At 45.6% G+C, this 22160-nt stretch overlaps 1 protein-coding gene across 3 annotated transcripts in view; it reads left to right on the top strand.

The window, feature by feature from the left end:
• Positions 1-21407, top strand: part of VIT (vitrin) — a 167014-nt gene extending 145607 nt beyond the window's left edge. For 2 of the 3 annotated variants that reach the window (XM_053589777.1, XM_053589779.1), the window contains 4 exons: positions 9276-9379; positions 13416-13642; positions 15862-16375; positions 20799-21407. In XM_053589777.1, the coding sequence (XP_053445752.1) occupies positions 9276-9379; positions 13416-13642; positions 15862-16375; positions 20799-20977 (1024 nt within the window). In that variant the 3' untranslated portion in view covers positions 20978-21407. The remainder of the gene's footprint in view (positions 1-9275; positions 9380-13415; positions 13643-15861; positions 16376-20798) is intronic. The other variant, XM_053589778.1, reaches the window with a different exon arrangement.
• Positions 21408-22160: the final 753 nt, after the last annotated feature.

Genomic DNA, 22160 nt, shown 5'->3' on the forward strand with positions numbered 1-22160 from the left:
ATTCTACATTTACCAAGTTTCGCAAATACCCCTGTAATATGCATCACAGGTGTGATCCCACCGATTCCCCTCCCTCTACCCACCCCCCCCTTTCCCACTTCCCCCTATTGTTAAGTTGTAGCTGGGTTATAGCTTTCATGTGAGAGTCCCAAATTAGTTTCATAGTAGGGCTGTGTACATTGGGTATTTTTTCTTCCATTCTTGGGATACTTTACTAAGAAGAATATGTTCCAGCTCCATCCATGTAAACATGAAAGAGGTAAAGTCTCCATCTTTCTTTAAGGCTGCATAGTATTCCATGGTATACATATACCACAATTTATTAATCCATTCGTGGATCGATGGGCACTTGGGCTTTTTCCATGACTTAGCAATTATGAATTGGGCTGCAATAAACATTCTGGTACAAATATCTTTGTTATGTTGTGATTTTTGGTCTTCTGGGTATATGCCCAGCAGAGGAATTACAGGATTGAATGGCAGATCTATTTTTAGATCTCTGAGTGTTCTCCATATATCTTTCCAAAAGGAGTGTATTAATTTGCATTCCCACCAGCAGTGCAGAAGTGTTCCATTTTCTCCGCATCCACGCCAACATCTCTGGTCTTGAGATTTTGTGATATAGGCTAGTCTCATTGGAGTTAGATGATATCTCAAAGTAGTTTTGATTTGCATTTCTCTGATGATTAAAGATGATGAGCATTTTTTCATATGTCTGAAGGCCGTGCGCCTGTCTTCTTCAGAGAAGTTTCTCTTCAAATCCCTTGCCCAGCCTGCGATGGGATCCCTTGTTTTTTTCTTGCTGATGCGTTTGAGTTCTCTGTGGATTCTGGTTATTAAACCTTTGTCAGAGTTATACCCTGCAAATATCTTCTCCCATTCTGAGGGCTGTTTGTTTGTTTTACTTATAGTGTTCTTAGCTGTGCAGAAGCTTTTTAGTTTGATCAAGTCCCAGTAGTGTATTTTTGAAGCTGCTTCAATTGCCCGGGGGGTTCTCCTCATGAAATACTCACCCAGACCAATTTCTTCAAGGGTTTTCCCTGCATTCTCCTCTAGTATTTTTATAGTTTCATGTCTTAAGTTTAAATCTTTAATCCAATGAGAGTCTATCTTAGTTAATGGTGAAAGGTGTGGGTCCAATTTCAGTCTTCTGCAGGTTGCCAGCCAGTTCACCCAGCACCATTTGTTAAATAGGGAATCTTTTCCCCACTGAATGTTTTTAATTGGCTTGTCAAAAATCAAATAGCGGTAAGTAGCTGGATTCATCTCTTGGTTCTCTATTCTATTCCAGATATCTACTTCTCTGTTTTTGTGCCAATACCATGCTGTTTTGATCACTATCGATTTGTAGTAAAGTCTGAGGTCTGGTAGTGTGATTCCTCCTGTTTTGTTTTTATTTCTGAGTAATGTCTTGGCTATTCGAGGTTTTTTCTGATTCCATATAAAAAGAAGTAATGTTTTTTCAAGATCTTTAAAATATGACAGTGGAGCTTTAATAGGGAGTGCGTTGAAATTATATATTGCTTTGGGTAGTATGGACATTTTGATAATGTTGATTCTTCCTAGCCATGAGCATGGTATGTTTTTCCATTTGTTAACATTTTCAGCTATTTCTTTTCTTAGAGTTTCATAGTTCTCTTTATAGAGATCTTTCACGTCTTTTGTTAGGTAAATTCCCAAATATTTCATCTTCTTTGGCACTACTGTGAATGGGATAGAGTCCTTAACTGCTTTTTCAATTTGACTGTTGTTGGTGTATATAAAGGCTACCGATTTATGAATGTTGATTTTGTAACCCGAGACGCTGCTGTATTCCTTGATCACTTCTAAGAGTTTTGTAGTAGAGTCCCTAGTGTTTTCCAGATACACAATCATATCATCTGCGAAGAGCGAGAGTTTGATCTCTTCTGACCCTATATGGATACCCTTGATCGCCTTTTCTTCCCTAATTGCGGTGGCTAAAACTTCCATTACAATGTTGAAAAGCAATGGAGACAATGGGCAGCCTTGTCTGGTTCCTGATCTGAGTGGAAATGATTCCAATTTAACTCCATTCAATATGATATTGGCTGTGGGTTTGCTGTAGATAGCCTCTATCAGTTTAAGAAAAGTCCCTTCTAGACCAATTTTCTTGAGTGTTCTGATCATGAAGGGATGCTGGATATTATCAAAAGCTTTTTCTGCATCAATTGAGAGAATCATATGGTCTTTGTTTTTTAATTTGTTTATGTGCTGAATTACATTTATAGATTTACGTATATTGAACCAGCCTTGAGACCCTGGGATAAAACCAACTTGGTCATGATGTATAATTTGTTTGATGTGTTGCTGGATTCTGTTTGTTAGGATCTTGTTGAATATTTTTGCATCTATATTCATTAGTGATATTGGTCTATAATTTTCTTTTCTTGTTGGGTCTTTTCCTGGTTTGGGGATCAGGGTGATATTTGCTTCATAGAACGTGTTGGGTAGTCTTCCTTCTTTTTCTACATTTTGGAACAGGTTGAGTAATATAGGTACTAATTCCTCTTTAAAGGTTTGGTAGAATTCTGACGTGAAACCATCTGGTCCCGGGCTTTTCTTTTTAGGGAGGTTTTGTATAGTTGATGCTATTTCTGAACTTGATATGGGTCTGTTCAACATTTCCACTTGATTCTGGTTAAGTCTTGGAAGGTGGCGTGCTTCCAAGTATCGGTCTATTTCCTTCAGATTTTCATATTTCTGAGAATAAAGTTTCTTGTAATATTCATTAAGGATTTTTTGGATTTCTGATGAGTCTGTGGTTATTTCGTCTTTGTTGTTTCTGATTGATGATATTAGAGATTTTACTCTTTTTTCCTGATTAGGTTGGCCAGAGGTTTATCTATTTTATTGACCTTTTCAAAAAACCAGCTTTTTGATTTATTGATCTGTTGTATTATTCTTTTGTTTTCAATTTCATTTAATTCTGCTCTAATTTTGGTTATTTCTTTTCTTCTACTGGGTTTGGGGTTGGAATGTTCTTCCTTTTCCAGTTGCGTGAGATGTCCCATTAAGTTGTTAACTTCCTCTCTTTCCGTTCTCTTGAGGAAGGCTTGCAGTGCTATAAATTTCCCTCTTAGAACTGCCTTTGCAGTGTCCCAGAGGTTCTGATAGCTTGTGTCTTCATTGTCATTTTGTTCCAAAAAATTGGTGATTTCTTTCTTAATCTCATCTCTGACCCAGCTATCATTCAGCATAAGGTTATTTAACTTCCATGTTTTTGTATGGGTATGCAGATTCCTGTTGTTACTCAATTCAAGTTTTATTCCATGATGGTCCGAGAAGATGCATGGAATAATTTCTATTCCTTTAAATTTACTGAGGTTAGACTTGTGACCTAAAATGTGATCAATTTTGGAGTAAGTTCCGTGGGCTGATGAGAAGTATGTGTATTCAGTTTTGTTGGGATGAAATGTTCTGTAGATGTCTGCTAAATCTAAATATTGGATGGTTAGGTTTAAATCTAAGATTTCTTTGCTCAGCTTCTTTCTGGAGGATCGATCCAACACTGCCAAGGGAGTGTTGAAATCTCCAACGATTATGGAGCTGGAGGAAATCAAGTTACTCATGTCTGTTAGAGTTTCTCTTATAAATTGAGGTGCATTCTGGTTGGGTGCATAGATATTAATAATTGAGATCTCGTCATATTGAGTATTACCCTTAACAAATATGAAGTGACCATTCTTGTCCTTCCTTACTTTTGATGGTTTAAAGCCTACTGTATCTGCAAATAAAATTGCAACACCTGCTTTTTTCTGATTACCATTTGCCTGAAATATGGATGACCATCCTTTCACCCTGAGTCTGTATTTGTCTTTTAAGTTGAGATGTGACTCTTGTATGCAACAAATATCTGGCTTAAGTTTTTGTATCCAGTCAGCTAACCTATGCCTCTTTAGAGGACAGTTTAAGCCATTCACATTGATGGAGAGTAAGGATTAGTCTGGTGGAATTTTGGGTATCGAGTTTTTCAAAGGTCCAGTGGACATTTTTAATCCTTTTGCCAGTGTGGAAGTTGGAGTTTGATCCGAAGTTTCTGAGTGAGTTTACTTTTGTGGTATAGGATTGGGTTGGTCATTGTGGAGGATAGGTCTGAGAACATCCTGAAGAGCTGGTTTACTTATGGCAAATTTTTTCAACATATGAATGTCATTGAAGTATTTAATTTCTCCATCATAGATGAAACTCAGTTTAGCTGGATACAAGATCCTGGGTTGAAAGTTTTTTTGCTTTAGGAGATTAAAAGTTGATGACCAGCCTCTTCTTGCTTGAAAAGTTTCAGCAGAGAGATCTGCAGTTATTCTAATATTTTTACCTTTGTACGTTATAGTTTTCTTTCGCCGGGCTGCTTTGAGAATCTTCTCTTTCATGTTAACTTTAGTGAAGCTAATTATGATATGTCTGGGAGATGGCTTATTGGGGTTGAATCGTGCTGGGGTTCTGAAGCTGTCTGCTATCTGAATTTCAGATTCTCTAGGCATGTCTGGAAAATTTTCTTTCATAATTTCATGTAGAAGGGCCTCTGTGCCCTTGGCTGCCACTTCATCAGTCTCCGAAATTCCTATAACTCTTATGTTATTTTTTTTCGAATTATCTGAGAGCTCTCTGAGTGAGTGATCCGTTTTTGCTCTCCATTTCTCTTCCTCTTTGAGAGATTGGGAGCGTTCGAAGACTTTATCTTCAATGTCAGAAATCCTTTCTTCTGCTTGCTCCATTCTGTTACTGAGGGATTCTACTGTATTTTTCATATCTTTGAGGGCTGTAAGTTCTTGTTTCAGTGTGTCTAAGTCTTTGGTGGTTTTGTTTTTAAATTCGTTAAATTCTTGAGACAGTTTTTGAATTTCTCCTCGAATTCCTAATTCCATTTTATTAATCTTGTCTGCAAACCAAATTCTGAATTCGACTTCTGACATCTCAGCCAGTTGTTTATGAATGGGATCTTCAATCATATCTGCCGTATCTTTTCTTGGGGGGGGTTGATCTATTCTGGTTATTCATGTTACCAGAGTTTTTCCGCTGATTCCGCCCCATGGTTTACTCCCTTTGGTTTTTCCCCTGGGGTTTTATCGAGGGCCCGTACAGTGTTGTGGCCTGAGAAACTGGGGCCCTGTCTGGTGTGGTGGAGCAAAGTGGTTCTGTCTTGTTTTCAGCTGGTTTCTGTTCGATCCTATTGCAACTTCTACTCTGGCTTGAAGTCTCAGTTGTGTGGAAAAATCAGCAATTAAGTCACCCCGCCTGCCCACCTCTGGCCCCAGTTGGAAAAGGAGAATCAAACCTTCCTACAATCGCACACCCAGGGCACCACCTGAAAAGTCCTCAGTCTATTAGCCCAGTTCAAAAGGTCCGAATCAACTGTCTCAATCGGCACTTGTCTCAGGTGGAAGGGTTCAAGAGGTCTCTGGGAACTGGATCACAGGGGCCTGGTGACTCCTCTGACACAGCTCACCCCAGTGCAGCGTGGAGTCAGGAGGAGCCACCCCGCAAACAGAGCAGTCTGGGAAGGTTGACGTCTCCTTCCCCACTTTGCCCCTCCGTCGGACCCAGTCACTGGTATCTCTGCAGATGGCTAACCCAGTTGCCTGCAGTGAACAGACACTCCAGGGGTTTGCACCTGCCTGAATCGCAAGGAAGTCTGCCAGGCCCCCGCAGACTGCCGCTATCTAGCAGGAGGAGATGGGGCCTGACATCTTTGAGTGTTTGATGCAGGTGATGGAAAGGAGGTGTTCACTCAGGCTTAGCCCCGTCCCTGATGGATGCTGCTAACAGAACAGAACAGAACAGACAACTTTGTGAGGTTCTGTCTCTGTTCCTGTCATCGCCTACAGGAGACGGGCTGTTTTGAGTTCAAACGTCTTTGCTGCTGGAGAATTGCGTCTGAACACCTCTCTGGGTCTTCCCCGCCCTGGAGGCTTCCGGGTTTGTGAGTGTCACCGGTGGCCTCCTCTGGTTGCCCAGGGAGACAGGGGGTGTGGCCTCAGAATATCCAGAAGTGAGCGTTCTGCCGTTAAAGAAAAAACGGCTGTTGATCTACCTCCAGGGAACTGCTGCTCTGGTGTGGGCACTCAGGCGACCCTTTTCTCCTCTGTCCCGCGCCCCAGAGTCAGCACTGAGCGGCCGCAGTTTGTGCTGGGTCCACACCCCTTAAGAGATCCCCCAAGAATCAGAACTCTTGGGGGATGGGCCCCCAGACCCGGATTGGGAGTGGGGCGGGGGGAAGCTAGAGTTTCATTCAGTTTCACGCAATACTACGGTCCGGGGAGGGCTCCTGCACTGCACCGCAGGGAAGTGCCGCCAAGGCTTGATTTTCCCTCAGCAGAGTGCCCTCTCCTCGCTCACGTGTCCCAGAGTCAGCGCTGACCTGACGCAGCTCAGGCACTGTGCACTCCCCTCGAGAAATCACCCAAGGAGCCGAACTCCTGGGGGATAGGCCCTCAGACCCCGAGTGAGAGTAGGGGTTCTCAGCTCTCAGCGGGGAGGCCAGAGTCTGATTCAGTCTTGGGCCCCGTATGCCCGGGGAGGGTTGGTGCACTGCACCACAGGGAAGTGCTGCGAGGCGTGACTCCCCCTCAGCCCGGTGCCCTCTCCTCACTCGGCGTGCCTCAGAGTCAATGCTGACCAGTCGCAACTCGGGGACTGTCCACTCCCCTTGAGAAATCACCCAAGGATCCGAAGTCCTGGGGGACAGGCCTCCAGACCTCAGTGGGCGGGAGGGGAGCGCCGGGGATTCAGGGTTGCCGGCAAAGGATTCCCAAAGTTTTATTCAGCCCTATGTCCGGCAGGAGAACGCCACGGCACCCCAGTAGGGGAGGTAGGTCCAGTTTTTAGAAGGTCTCTCCCGTGGAGTGTAGTGGGAGGAGCTTTAATTTCTGCCCGCTTGTTTGTTCAATTGTGGGGCTCTAGAGCCGGTCTCATGGGGGAGGGGGACTCCCGTCCACTTGGTGGTGGATTTTGTACCTTTTGTTTGCGTCCTTATGATCACAACTTGCCTCAGCGGTGTTGATGTGCGTTCTTCAGCCTTCTCTCTTGGTGAGGCTCAAGTCCACCAGGATACTTACTAAATTCCTGTCCCTTAACTCTCCTTCTGGACGGGAGCCTTTGTTGAAAGCTGGCTTCAGTCCGCCATCTTGTCTCCCCCCGTGATTTTCTATTTTTAAAGCACTAAATGTTTTTGTTTCAATCCATTTTTTAGGCTTTGAAAAAGTTTATAATCCTTGGTCAGGAGGGAGAGATTCAGACTTTGGGGACTCAGAAGCTTATACTCTTGGGGGTTCTTTTAAGAAAAAGGACATAAAATTACAAATGCTGAACAAAATTAGACCCCTAGGGAAAAGGCATTATGATCGTAATGCTTCCTTAGTTAATCTGCTTCTGTGAAGCACTTGGAGCCAGTCAGATAAAATAGCCGCTGCAGAGGCCACTCCTGGGTACAGGAGGACCAGGTAGGAAACTGTGGCAACTGTTCAGGAAAGAGAAAATGGAAATTCAAACTTTGAGATGGAAAAAATGGGAGAAGTTCAAGAGATAGTTCAGGGACAGGTCTGACAGGATGTGGTATTTGATGAGGAAGGTGTCACAACCACACATTGCTGGGGACAACTCAGTGAGTCAGGAGAGGGATTACAGAAGAGAAGATGTGTGGTTGGGCAGAGCAGGCTGGGAACATAAACAGCTGCAGGTTTGGAAAGATCAAACCCGAGGTGCTTTCGGGGGGAGCTATTTTAGGCATATTTGTTGGTTCAAGAGATAGGGCCAGCAGCTCGTACTGTACCGCTGCTGACAGGTGAATGGTCAAGTTGATGACACCACCCAAGGAAGTGCACATGTTAAGAAGAAATGCGTGACAAATCAGCACCCTGGGGAACACCACCACTTAGAGGCACAGAAATAGAATGAAGAAATATTAATATTGTTAATTGAGTACCTGGAGGCGCTACATGTTATGCAAGAGCTTGTGGGTTAGAGAAAGCTGAGTCAGGCAGAGAGACTGTCAGCTGGGGCTGGGGGTTAGGGAGACAGGTAGCTGAAGCTTGGAGAGTGGGCACAATCTGGGCTTTCCAGGCAAGTGGAGAAATGAGCAAAGACACAAAACTAAAAACTAGAAAATAGAAGTTATTTTTGACTAGAATATAAGATATCCAGTAAAAAAGGAGAAAGAGAGCCAAGAGTAGAGAGGGAGAGGGGGAGGAGAGAGAAAAAGGGAACAGCATTAACAAGATGGGTTAGAATCCAGTTATGGGTGCTTTGAAAGACAAAGTATCAAGCTTCACAATGGGAACTTCTGGTGACTTTTGAGCAAAGCAACCTTCTGGTCAGAACTGAGACTGAACATGAGGAAGAGTCCTCCGGCAGATACGCATGTGACTGGCATTGCCAAGAACGGCATGGAGAATGCTAGAATCATCCAGAAGCAATGGAGCCTGAGCTCTGGGGGTGTCCACAGAAATACAAAGAAGGGACTAAAAGTGACTGAGTGTACCTAGAGGAATTGCCAGGACCTCAGGGTGGGAACTGACTGGCTGAATCAGTAAATAAGATGGGGTGCAGGGTTGCCCCTGGGTGACTCCCACTTCTTCCGGGTGAGTGCGTACACCTGCCCTCCGGCACCACTCAGCTGCTCCACAGAGACTCATTTCTAGAGGATTCTCCTTGTGTTTCTCTACTGAACTCACTCCAACTCCTGCCCAGTTAATTTTTTTCAGTTTTCAGTAAAATAGATATTGCCCTTCTGGGTGAGATGTGAGTCTTTCCCAGTCACAGGAGCTGCAAGACGACACAGGTGGAGTAGTCCCTTTGACACCACCATTCACATGCAAATCCAGTGCTGGGAGTGACCCAGCGAACAGCAGAGATTCTCCTCCTGGAGAGGAGGGTCTGGGGAAGCCTCAGGATGCTGGGCCCTCCATAGACCCTTACATTGGCAAAGTCCCACTTGACAGTAGCCCTGTTCATTAGCAATGTGGATGTTATGATGAGGTTTTTATTTAGAGGAAACTGAAACCCAGAGAAAGTAAGTGTCTTCCGAAGATCACACTCTAGGACATGGCACAGTCAGGAGTAGAACACATGTCCTCAGCATCCTGACGGCCTGCTTTTCCCCCCCAACACTGAGGAGGCTGTTAGCCCATAAACCACAGCGTACGGCTTTGAAGCAGCTTCCATTCTATTTGTATACAGAAGAATCAACCATGATTTCTGTCTTCCTCTAAAAGTAATGAATTTTCAGCTACTTTTTATTACTTGTTTTGACTCTTCAGAGACAACCCTGCTACCCAGTTTAACCTCAAGACTCACATGAATTCACATGATCTGAAGACAGCCATAGAGAAAATTACCCAGAGAGGAGGGCTTTCTAATGCAGGTATGTGATCCAGATTCAGATAATTCTATTTTGCTCCCATGAATCTCCTTCTACCTAGTTGTCTTCTAACATTCTATAATGAAGGAGAAAAAATAGAGTACTAATTCATTAGTAAATGACTCACATCTGTATTTTTTTCTAAAGTATTATTGTGGCTTTCGGGGAGCAAGAGTCCCCAAAAAGCATATGCTGTGGAGTTCCCCCCTCTCTTGGTTCCTCGGGGTGACGGTGTTCTTTGGGACAAGCAGGAATGCTGTTGTGACTATTTCCTGATTGGTCTACAAGTTGTTAACATTAGATTTTTGTGACCAGTTCCTTTCAGGAAGCCCCTCAGTGCCCCCTTGGGAACACTACTGTTGTAGTGATGACTGTGGAAAGAGGCGTGCGTTCTCTGTTTCCAACTGAGTCTTCTATGATGTCTGAGCCTTTGGGGAGTCACCCAGAAGTCCAAGGTCTAGTCCTCAATGGGGCAGGTCCAGAAACTCCCTTTTATGTTTACACAGAGGTAACTGGTCATTAGGAAACAGTTCCGCTCTACCCAAGCTCAAAGACTGTCAAAGAGCCCACGCCAGTGAATTTGGTTATAAATAGCAGCCTGGTATTAAGGACACTGGGAGAGGATGGGTTGATTGTCCACCCCTCAGGTTCCCTGACAGCCAGCCTCCTCTCCTCAAGCCTCAAAGAAATGGAGATGTGAGCCACAGTTATTGGGTTTGGAGCCCATGCAGTGAATAGAGCTGTGTCAGGGGACCATCCTGGGAGTTACAGTAAATCTGATTAATTATTTCCCCCCTCTTCTCAGTTTGCACATCTCCATAGTGTCCAGAACATTAGTATCTGAGCAACATGGAGCCTTTCACCCTTGAAAGGCTAAATAAACACTAGCCAAGTCACGGCCCTGCACCCCCCAAATCACAATTGCCTTCATCACAAACATGAGAGTTGATTTCTGGTTTTTCAACATAAAGCTTACAGTATTGAAATTCCAGTGGAGAAAAGCTTCAGAAGGCACTCTGTTTCCTTGGTGGGATTAGAGAGGTGTCTTTATCCAATTGGCATGCTTTTTTTTTTTTTAGTGGATGGCATGTTCTAACTCTGCCTCTATTGTTCAGGGTTGAGTTCAGAGAACAAAATCCATTCAAATGATTTCATTAGAAAGAGATTTATTTCAGGGTATTAAATACTTTTAAGAATTATTGAAGGTGCTGAAGAAGCTGATTCTAGGCTGCGCTTTCAGAGATGACTTCTTTTTTTTTCTGAGATAAGTTTTACTCTGTCACCCTGCATAGAGTGCTGCGGCATCATAGCTTACAGCAACCTCAAACTCTTAGGCTCAAGCAATCCTCTTGCCTCAGCCTCCCAAGTAGCCAGGACTATAGGCACCCCCCATGATGCCTAGCTAATTTTTCTATTTCAAATAGAGACAGGGTCTCACTCTTACTCGAGACAGTAGGCTGATCTCGAACTCCTGAGATAAGGTGATGCACCTGCCCTCAGCCTCCCAGATTGCTAGGATTATAGGCTTGAGCCATTATGCCCGGCCCAGAGATGACTTCTAAAGTCTTCTTGAAGAACCAGGCCCTCCAAAGGAACTGCTACCTCTTCCAAGATCAGGAAATCACTTCCTGAATTCTGCAATGGAAACCTCTTCAGGAATTTGCTTTAGCCTGGAAGCCACCCTAATCAGGAAGCTTCTGCTACAACTGCCAGCTCCAGAACCATGCCCCCCCTGCCCCTTTCACTCCCACAAAGTGGATGTTTCATACCCTACCACCTCAACACCATTTAAGGTAGCAACCAAAGCCAAGCACCTGCTGACAGTGCCCCAGAGAAGTAAAAAGTTCTACACATACTTGCAAAAATAGAAACAAAAGTATAGCCTCTGCCTCTCATGCAAGAGCATCAATTCACAGAACTAAAACAAAGCTGGGAAACTAGCTGCAAGGGAGCCTGGGCAATGTAGTTTTCAGATTTCCAGCCTCCACTTTCAAGACCCTCTAGAACTGCGGCCCACGGGCCACATGAGGTAGTGTGATTGTATTTGTTCCCATTTTGCTTTTTTTACTTCAAAATAAGATATATGCAGTGTGCATAGGAATTTGTTCATAGTTGGTTTTTTTTTTTTAAACTATAGTCCGGCCCTCCAACAGTCTGAGGGACAGTGACTTGGCCCCCTGTTTAAAAAGTTTGAGGACACCTGGGGAACCTGTATCGTGTATTGAGCACTAACTCACCATGGCCTCCAGATTTAAAGTAAGGTAGGGTCAAGGTGATCTTATGATTTTCCCTGTGCTCTAGTTACAGGGGCCTAATAGTAGGCTGGAGAAGACTGCTGAATACTTTGGGGCTTGAGGGAAATTATCCCTTGCCTATGAAAGCAGTTCTCAGAAGCCAATTTTCCCTTAGCAACCAGATTCTGTGCAGCCAGTTCACATGGGTTTGCCAAGACATTTCTCTAACAACTGTGAATATAACCATCTGATGCTTCCATTTGATAGATAAGATTCTATTAGTGGAGACAGGATGCTGGCCCAAGTCAGAAATGCTCTGAATGTATAATATTAGTCCTAAAGTCTAAAGTAGGTGGTTCCTAACTTTATTAAGATTAAGGACTTCTTTGAGAATTTCATGAAAGCTATGGCCCTTCTCTCCAGACAGACACTTATATACACAAAATACTGTGTACAATTTCAGGGGGTGTATCCCCCAAATCCACAGGGTTCACAGAGCTTAGGTCATGCACTCTGCCTTACTATAAGCATCTATACTAGCTCTAGTGTGACCAGTCATTCCAGTTTGTGCTGGGGAACCTGGGGTTTTCAGTGATGAGACTGGGAAAGTCCTGGAAAACTGGGACAGATGGTCATCCTAGTTGACTCTGAAAATTTCCTGAGGCCCTTCACAATGTGAAACACTTGGGAAAGGCACATCTGGAGGCCTTGTTGCACTCAGCTAGAGCAATTTGCTGCCTTGGAAATCTAGGCCCATGGACTAAAGTGACCTACTCAGGGCCGTACAGCCCATAGGTGGTATGGATAGCACTAGAACACAGTCTCTCAGTTCCTGTGGTACAGCTTTCCCCTGGCCAGCAGGCCTGTCCTCTGGCCCGGAATTGGAGCACTAACCCCAGAACACAGCACTCTACAGCCATCAGTTCCTATAAGCCCCAGGTTGAGGCCAACTCCTCCCACCCCATACACTCTGAAACAACATGGGGTCAGCTTAGGGGTTTAATATGGGTCCAGCTCGCAGACAGAGAAGAGGCCGTTTTGTTCCCATGAAAGTCTTTCTCATCTGCTTGCTTGTCCCTAAAACTTTCTTCAAAGCAAGAGACAGTTAGAAGTGAAAGTCTTGAGAGCCAAGTTCACTTGTGCATGTTGCTAATGCCAGCAACTTTGGAGGCTAAGATAGGAGGATCATTTGAGGCCAGGAATTCAAGGCTACAGTGAACTATGATCTGGGTACTATACTCCACCCTCCAGCCTGGAGCATCTCTTTTTTTTTAAAAAAAGAAAAGCCTCTGCACCCATAGCTCAATGGTTAGGGTGCCAGACACACACACAGGAACTGATAGGTTCCAATCCAGCCTGGGCCTGCTAAACAACAATGACAACTACAACAAAAAATAGCCAGGCATTATGGCGAGTGCCTGTAGTCCCAGCTACTTGGGAGGCTGAGGCAAGAAAATCGTTTAAGCCCAAGAGTTTGATGCTGTGAGCTGCAATGCGACAGCACTCTACAGAGGGTGACATAGTGAGATTCTGTCTCAAAAAAAAAAAAAAAAAGAAAGAAAGAAAAAAGAAATTAAAGGTCTGAAATAAAACCAAAATGGATAGTGGTTGCATAACATTGTGAGTATAATTAAAGCCACTGCATTGTATACCTAAAAATAAAGTGCTTTAAAAACAAGAAATAAACAGATAAACTGGGGAGAGAATGAACGTTTATCTGGACCTCTTTGTACTGCTGTCATCTATCTGTTCCTATATTTATAACTGGCATGATTACTCCAAGCATGATTTATTTCTTCTTCCAGGCCGGGCCATCTCCTTTGTGACCAAGAACTTCTTTTCCAAAGCCAACGGAAACAGAGGCAGCGCTCCCAACGTGGCTGTGGTGATGGTGGATGGCTGGCCCACAGACAAAGTGGAGGAGGCTTCCAGACTTGCAAGAGAGTCAGGAATCAATATTTTCTTCATCACCATTGAAGGTGCTGTTGAAAATGAGAAACAGCATATGCCAGAGCCCAACTTTGTGAACAAGGTATGTAATTGCCAGGGGAACCTCCCAGCATGAGGGCTTCCTGCATGCTGAAAAGTTGTAAACCCCTGGGGGGGGGTGGCCCCCTTCCTATAATTAAGCGTGAACTTGCTTCTGGGAAGCAGGGCTTCCAAGGAGGGACTGGTAAATCTGAACTTGGAACTACCCTCTCAAAGCAAAACCCCACATCCACAGGAGGCCAGCAGCTTGGGAGGAGGGGAGAGCAGTGTCTGCCCCAAGGGTCTCACCTAAAGGCTCTCCCTCACTCGTTCTACAGCCCAGGGAGCCTTCACACATGCACATGAGCACACATGTGGTGCATAAACTGTCTCACATGCACAGACACACAAGTTAATCAACCTGATAAACAAGAGAAAGGAGGGATTGAACCAGATGGGGGAGATCATGTTTTCACCCACTCCTCCTAGGTTCCGTGGAGATGCCTGGCAGGAGTTGGGGACACCGCAGGTGGGATCTAGGCCTCCCACCCCTGCTCCACTGAAGTTGCTGGGCTTTGTGTGTGTTATGCTTTGGGACTTCACATGAGCCCTCTCCCAAAGAGGAGCCCCCAGCTTGGAAAAGCTAGGCAGCCGGCCTTGGGGGTTTTGCTCCCTGAGGCCCTTTCAAATTTAACATTCCACGTGTTGAGAGTCCACACTGCTCAACCTCCTACCCATCTCAAATTGCTGACCACTTTCTGCTCCTTGAACGTCCAGGATACCACATGGTTCTTGTTTCATTTCTCTCAGCTTTAGTTCATTGTGTAGACCTCCTGGTCTCAAGCCCTGGCACCCACCTCTTCCCTCAGGAGCTTGCTCCTTCCAGAATCTCTCCCAGGGCCACAGCTTCAGCTTCATCTCTTGAGTTCTCTGCCATTTATTTCCAGCCAACTCACTTTTCTCTACCTGATGTCCTGCCAGAACCTTAAATCCTCCAAGTTGATAATTTTTCCCACTTTCTCCCCTTGGACCTGGCGTCAGAGGGAGGGTCGTCACAGATTCCCTCTTATCTATCCTCTCTCCAAACTTTCATGGTTCCCCATTGCTCTTGAGGCCTCCTGGAGGCCTGAGTGGCCCACCTTCCTGGCCCAGCTACTGTGCCAGGCCTGGGTACAAGTCACCTGGTCTTCTGTCCACAGCCAGAGCTGCTGTGCTCTCCTGCCCTGACTTTACTGCCTGGCGGGAATCCCACCTGTCCATCCATTGGCCAGAATTCAGCTCGGTCTCAGCCTTCATCTCACATGCCACCTAGCCCGTGGAAAGGTTTGTGGACTCCAGTTAGGTTTATACAAATCAATTAAAAAATATTTCCTAGGAAAGTTTTAAACCATCTCCTTTTTTTAAAGATTTTTTTTTAATTATACAAGTCTACCTACAGTTGTCAGGGCTGACTTCCTGTGACCTAGAGACAGGGGTGAGAAAGAAACACTGTGTGTTAGGGGCACTAGCCCAATCCCAGGAACACACCAGCCAGTCTGCTAAATGTTTATTTGCAGCTGCCTTAATTTGTTTCTGAAACAAGCTTAGGCACAGGTGAATAAATGTTCATGGCCCAGAAGAGGCAGGGTTATCTGGAGGGCAGAGTTTGGGTTTTGAAGGTAGACAGATTTGTGTTCCCGTCTCAAGGACTCAGGGAAGTCCCCTCACAGCTGGCCTTCAGTTTGTTCCTCCATGACAAGGGTTATCATTCCACCTTGTAGAGTTCGGATGGAGATTTAATGAGAGCATCTTTCCAAGAGCATCTAGGGGATCCCTGACACATGTGGTCATCTAGCAAAACTATGGGACCTCTTCCCACCAGCGCAGGGCAGCTCTGGAAAACATTTCTTTGGTCATTTCTTGTGTGTATCTCCTGTTTTCCGGATCAGAACACATAGTCTCTCTAATCCTGTCTTGCGCGGATGCCAGTCTCATGGCCGGTTGCCAGTACAAGGAGTTAAGGGGCCCGGAGGGGCATAAACATGAAGCTGAAATCAGGGTTTTTGCCTCCTACAAATGTGCTCCCAGCTCAGCTTTCAGCTCACAGAGTGACACCAGGGCACTCTGACCTGGGTAATGGAGTGAGACTAATTGTGTTAGTACCCTGGTCAGCCAGGGGTCTTCGCCTCTGGGGGGGCCTGGCCGGGTGGATTGAGGGGAGAAAGCAAGAGTCAGCTGGCTTCTTCACCTGACCCCACGGGGAGGCCTGGCCCCACCTGCACGGACCCTGCCTCTGTCTCCTAGGCTGTGTGCAGAACCAACGGCTTCTATGCGTTCCACGTGCAGAGCTGGTTCGGCCTCCACAAGACCCTGCAGCCCCTGGTGAAGCGGGTCTGCGACACGGAGCGCCTGGCCTGCAGCAAGACCTGCCTGAACTCGGCCGACATCGGCTTCGTCATCGACGGCTCCAGCAGCGTGGGCACCGGCAACTTCCGCACCGTGCTGCAGTTCGTGGCCAACCTCAGCAGGGAGTTCGAAATCTCCGACACGGACACGCGCGTCGGGGCCGTGCAGTACACCTACGAGCAGCGGCTGGAGTTCGGGTTCGACAGGTACAGCAGCAAGGCCGACGTGCTCAGCGCCGTCCAGAGGGTGGGCTACTGGAGCGGCGGCACGAGCACCGGGGCTGCCATCAACTACGCCCTGGAACAGCTTTTCAAGAAGTCCAAGCCCAGCAAGAGGAAGTTAATGATCCTCATCACCGACGGGAGGTCCTACGACGACGTCCGGATTCCAGCCCTGGCCGCCCACCTGAAGGGTAAGGGGGTGCCGCCCGCGGGGGCTGTGGCCTCTCCCTGGGGCTGGGTGGGCCGGTGTGGGTACAGGTTTGGTCCATGAGGAGGGTGTCAGGGGCACAAACACTGCAGGTCCCTTGGAGTACCAAAGAGGGAACACGGAGAGGGCAGCGAGGGAGTTTCCAAAGTGTCATGACAAACCCAAGGGCTGTGGCTGGCTGTGGCTGACTGCGGCTGGCCGCATCCCCCGACCCGAGGCATTTGCCACCAGGGCGTCCCGCGTTAAAGACGGGGTTAGAATCACTGATTTATTGCTTTTAAAGATGCCACCTCTCCGCCGGGCTTGGCAGCACACGCCTTTAATCCTAACACTCTGGGAGGCCAAGGGGGATGGATAGCTTGAGCTCAGGTGTTCCAGACCAGCCTGAGCAAGAGCGAGACCCTATCTCTATTAAAAATAGAAAATTGGCCAGGCATTGTGGCGCCTGTAGTCCCAACTACTTGGGAGGCTGAGGCAGACGCACTGGTTATGCCCAAGAGTTTGAGGTTGCTGGTGAGCTAGGCTGACACCAGGGCACTCTAACCTGGGTAATGGAGTGAGACTCTGTCTCAATAAATAAACAAACAAATAAAAATAAAGATTCCAAATCTCTATTGAAGTTGACAAATTGTGTTAGTACCCAGATCACCAAATTGTGTTAGTACCTTTTAAAGAAAAATAGTGTTTTGGCTGGGTGCCTGTAGCACAGTGGTTATGGCGCCAGCCACCAAGAGTGGAGGGTTTGAACCGGGCCAGGACCAGCTAAACAACAATAACAACTGCAACAAAAACATATCCGGGCGTTGTGGTGAGCCTGTAGTCCCAGCTACCTGGGAGGCTGAGGCAACAGAATTGCTTAAGCCCAGGAGTTGGAGGTTGCTGTGAGGTAAGATGCCATGGCACTCTACTGAGGATGACATAGTGAGACTCTGTCTCAAAAAAAAAAAAAAACAAGAAAAATAGTGGTTTTAATGAAACATATTGTTTTTGTGAGCAACTTTTAACTAGATGTTGGGGGGTTTGGGAAACTTCAAAGAAATTCTGAGTCAAAGTATTTAAAGATGGCCAGCTCAGTGGCTCCTGCCTGTTACCTAGTACTTGGGAGAAAAGGGAACACTTCGTTGATTTTTTTGGCGATATTTTATGGCACTTTCAGAATAATGATTATACATAGGTTCTCCAATGAAAGCACAAATCTGACTGATTTTCTGAACATTTACAAAAACATTTTGCTCATTTTTTATATTTTAAACTTTCTATTGCTCTCTTAGGAATTTTTATCTGGAAATATCTCCTAACCTAACACTGCTGGTGGGAATGCAAATTAATACATTCCTTTTGGAAAGATGTTTGGAGAACACTTAGAGATCTAAAAATAGATCTGCCATTCAATCCTATAATTCCTCTACTAGGTATATACCCAGAAGATCAAAAATCACATTATAACAAAGATATTTGTACCAGAATGTTTATTGCAGCCCAATTCATAATTGCTAAGTCATGGAAAAAGCCCAAGTGCCCATCAATCCACGAATGGATTAATAAATTGTGGTATATGTACACCATGGAATATTATGCAGCCTTAAAGAAAGATGGAGACTTTACCTCTTTCATGTTTACATGGATGGAGCTGGAACATATTCTTCTTAGTAAAGTATCTCAAGAATGGAAGAAAAAGTATCCAATGTACTCAGCCCTACTATGAAACTAATTTATGGCTTTCACATGAAAGCTATAACCCAGTTATAACCTAAGAATATGGGGAAGGGGGAGAGGGAGGAGGATGGGCAGAGGGAGGGTGATTGGTGGGATTACACCTGCGGTGCATCTTACAAGGGTACGTGTGAAACTTAGTAAATGTAGAATATAAATGTCTTAACACAATGACTAAGAAAATGCCAGGAAGGCTATGTTAACCAGTGTGATGAAAATGTGTCAAACGGTCTATAAAACCAGTGTATGGTGCCCCATGATCACACTAATGTACACAGCTATCATTTAATAAAAAAAACTCAACGAGAAGAAAACCGCAGGTGATAATAATAGTAGTTATAATCATAAAAGTAAACCAGTGGTCAGTGAACACCAAACCCTATTAAGTAGGTGCTCATGTGCAGAATTCACTACCTGCCATGCTTGGTTGTTTTCTTCTTCTCAGCCTGCATTTAACGTGGGTTAATTTGCAGGATTTTCTGTATTCTTAAAAGCTGCCTTAATTCCTTCCTAAAACAAGCCTTCATGAGTCAGCAGTGCTGGCTTCTGGAAGCCAAAGTCACCAGACACTGGGTTCAGGCGGAGTCTTCCCAGTGACTTCCCGTTTGTGGAGCCCACGGGGCACCCTCTGAGGGCGGGATCGCTGATGGCCTCATGCCAGCAACTGCAAGGGCCCTGAGGCTCATAGCAGCGGAGTGAAGATGTCTAAGGCTTGGGAGAAAGCTGTCCCAAAGTGCATGGGCACAGCCAGGTGCCAAAGTGCATGGGCACAGCCAGGTGGACCAGCTCCTGCCTGCAAGCCCAAGGCTCCCTGCTTTCTCTGGATGCATTCCCAACTCCACCTTCACTCGCTTTCCAAATGTGCCTCCCGTGGGCCTCACCCAGAGATTGTCCTTGGCCTACTCACCAGGAAAAGTGAAGATGAGGGAAACGTCCTGCATGCTCTCAGAGCATCATCATATTCTGAGCAGCTTTCATAAATTGGGACCAGTAGATGCAAATTACATGCAGGAGGATTCCTACTCAGGCCAACGCTGAGAGGTGTCTAAACACATAGCACTGTATCTCTGAGAGAATCCCCATCAAGGCTGGGAGATTGTCTGTCCGAACTGCCAGGCAGAGGTTCCCTACAGCAAGGCTGACTCAGGATCTGAAAAGCTAAATTTGCTATACTGTTTGTGTAGTTTTTATTAAGGGGCAACCTTTCCATCTTTGATTAGAAAGAAGGGAATAGTCAGTCTGAGCCCCGCTCTGCAGCAAAACTTCTTTCACTGCCACATGGCAAACTGGCTACCTCCAACCTAGACAATATTCAGAAAAAAGAAACAAGACGGTGAGCAAAGGGACTGGCAGCTTGAATGAAGCTGAGTGGGCCATAGTTGGAAAGCAACTTTGACTGGAGCCATGCAAGGCACACGTGGCTCCCCACTCAGCAAGACAGGGCCCTCAGAGGATGCTGGCAACAGTGAGATGGGCCACTGTGGGCTGCCCTCTGGCTCATGGCCCATTTTCCTCCACCCACTCTGCCAGCCTGAAGGCAATGTGGGAACAGACTTTCATAGAGTAAGGTCAAGCACCTGCTGACCAGCTGCCCCCAAACCAAATAAAGAGCCAGCACCCTAGGGGGCCTCCCAGTTTTCTCACTTGAATGAATGCCTGGTCTCTTCTCCTGTCCTCTTCCCTGGGAGGCATCTTGCTCCCTATTGTAGTCCAGCACCTTCATTCCCTCTCTGCTCTTTCCCATTTGCATCTTGACATGCTCATGTCCCTCCCTTCCCTGAAATAAAACATTGTCTTTGACCCTGTGTTCTGCTCCGGGCACCACTTGCCTCCTCCCCTTCGTGGCCAACCTTCAGGAGGGGATTAGAGTCCATGTTGACACCACAGCTTCACTTCTTTTTGACACTCGACTCACAGGGGTTCATTTGGCTTCTTTGGCATCTCCCCACACACACACCAAAACCGCTCTCACCAAGCTACCAATTGGTTTTGGTTTTGCTTTTTTTGAACCCATTGAACATTCTTTGTTTTCATCTTACACAGCCTCCTTGTAGCATCCAGCACCACTGGGCATCCCCTTCCTTAGCTTGGAACTCTCTCTCTCGACCATGATGGAGGAGCTGCAGGGTGACCATCTCTGTGGGGCCCTGGGGAAGTGCTCTCACACTGGGAATGAGGTTGGATTCAGTGGCTTGTAAAGCCACCCTCAAGCCTAAAGTGATTCAGTTCTACTGTTTTAGCTTAAAAGATCCTGAGCTAGCTTTTCATGCTTTAAGACGCTGAGGTTTTGTTTGGCTCTCCAACACGGGTAAAACAAATGTATGACATGTAGTGTAATCTGCATGGCCCGAAAAGTTTCCTAAAATATCTTCCCATTTTCTGTACCATGTATTTACTCCATTTTGTTCATTTTTTCTCCCCAAAGACTATCAGCTCCTGAGATAGCAACTATATTAATTCATTACTGTTGGCATATCGTGGATGCTCTAAAGTACTTACTGAGTGAATGAATGGCCACGTTTAGTGTTAATTCTGGAAAACTAGAGGTAGAGTCCTGTTTTTGTTTTTTTTTTGGGGGGGGCGCATTTCTGATTTTGGATTTGGTTGTGCCAACAGAACGACAAGAAGGCAAGGGTTCATTAGCAGAACCTTTTCTTGGGGACACTTGCTTCATCTAATTTTTGTCCCGACAGGTGTGATCACCTATGCAATAGGTGTTGCATGGGCTGCCCAGGAGGAGCTAGAAGTCATTGCCACTCACCCTGCCAGGGACCACTCCTTCTTTGTGGACGAGTTTGACAACCTCTACCAATATGTCCCGAGGATCATCCAGAACATTTGTACAGAGTTCAACTCACAGCCTCGGAACTGAAATCAAAGCCAGCAAAGCACCAGCAAATGCTGCTTTACTGCCTGACTCTTTGGACAATGCCCAAGGCTTTATGGGGCACACACAGTACAGCGAGGTTGGGCCAGGGCTTAGGGAAACAGATGCATTGTTATTACTCTTTCCCATTGTGGTTTTTCATACTTTAAAACTTTAAGTTAGAAAGATGATCACAAATTTGTAGGATGAGCCAAAATGATACATTATTTTGAGGGTGCTGGGGGTTTTACATTTTGACAGTTGTTTTCAAAATGTTCAGAATAGAGTGCAGCACTTATGATGAGCTTAAATAGGGCTTTTGTGAGGTTTTGTTATTTTTATTTCTCATTAGAACTCTGTAACCCTCAGCAAGTTTCATTTTTGTCATGACAATATTGGAGTTGCTTCATTAAATGTTTCAAAGGATTATATGCAATATTTCTGGGTGTGTCATATGTAGTGCACACAAGGTTTGCTGTGGGACCATCCTCTGCTTTTCTCGTTTCCCTGAGCACCTGCTGTGGGCTCACTCCTGGCCCAATGTGACCACATGCCAGTGGAGGCCGTGCAGCGGCCCAGCTGCTGCTGATTTCCCGCCCTCCCTCCCTCCTCCTTTTGTCTGAATCCATGACTACACAACAGCATATTGCTTTAAGAGCTGTTGGCACTGGAGGCCCAGACTGATCTTGCTTAAAAGTGGTGTACTAGGTAGCACTGTAGAATCCCTTGGGAGACTGGAAATGCTGGTCCCCAGGCCCTGTCCCCACACCAGTGAAATCGAAGTCTCTAGGACTGGAGCCTCAACACTGGCATGTTTTAAGAGTTCTCTGGTGATTTTTACATGCGGCCAGGATTGAGAAACACTGAGCCACCGTCAAGGGTTAGAGTTACAGCTGTTTCCTGGGAGAAGGTCTGTTTCTTCCTGTTGTTCTAGGTCCACCCAGTTTAGCATTTGTCCTAGATTTTTCATTTGTTAACTGGATTATTACTGATACTTTCATAAGCTGGAATGAGTTTGATTTAGCTTCACTTTTTACTTCCAGCTTCTCCAAAGTCTCATCTGTCATGATGTGCAATACATGCACGATGGGGCAACAGTGGAAAGAATCTTAAATAGAGATGATGTAATTGATAGGTTATGTTTCATAAAAATGTGTGTTGAAGAACACTGTGAATGGAATCAAAAAGA

The sequence above is a fragment of the Nycticebus coucang genome, chromosome 4, assembly GCF_027406575.1.
Source record: "Nycticebus coucang isolate mNycCou1 chromosome 4, mNycCou1.pri, whole genome shotgun sequence".
NCBI lineage: Eukaryota > Metazoa > Chordata > Mammalia > Primates > Lorisidae > Nycticebus > Nycticebus coucang.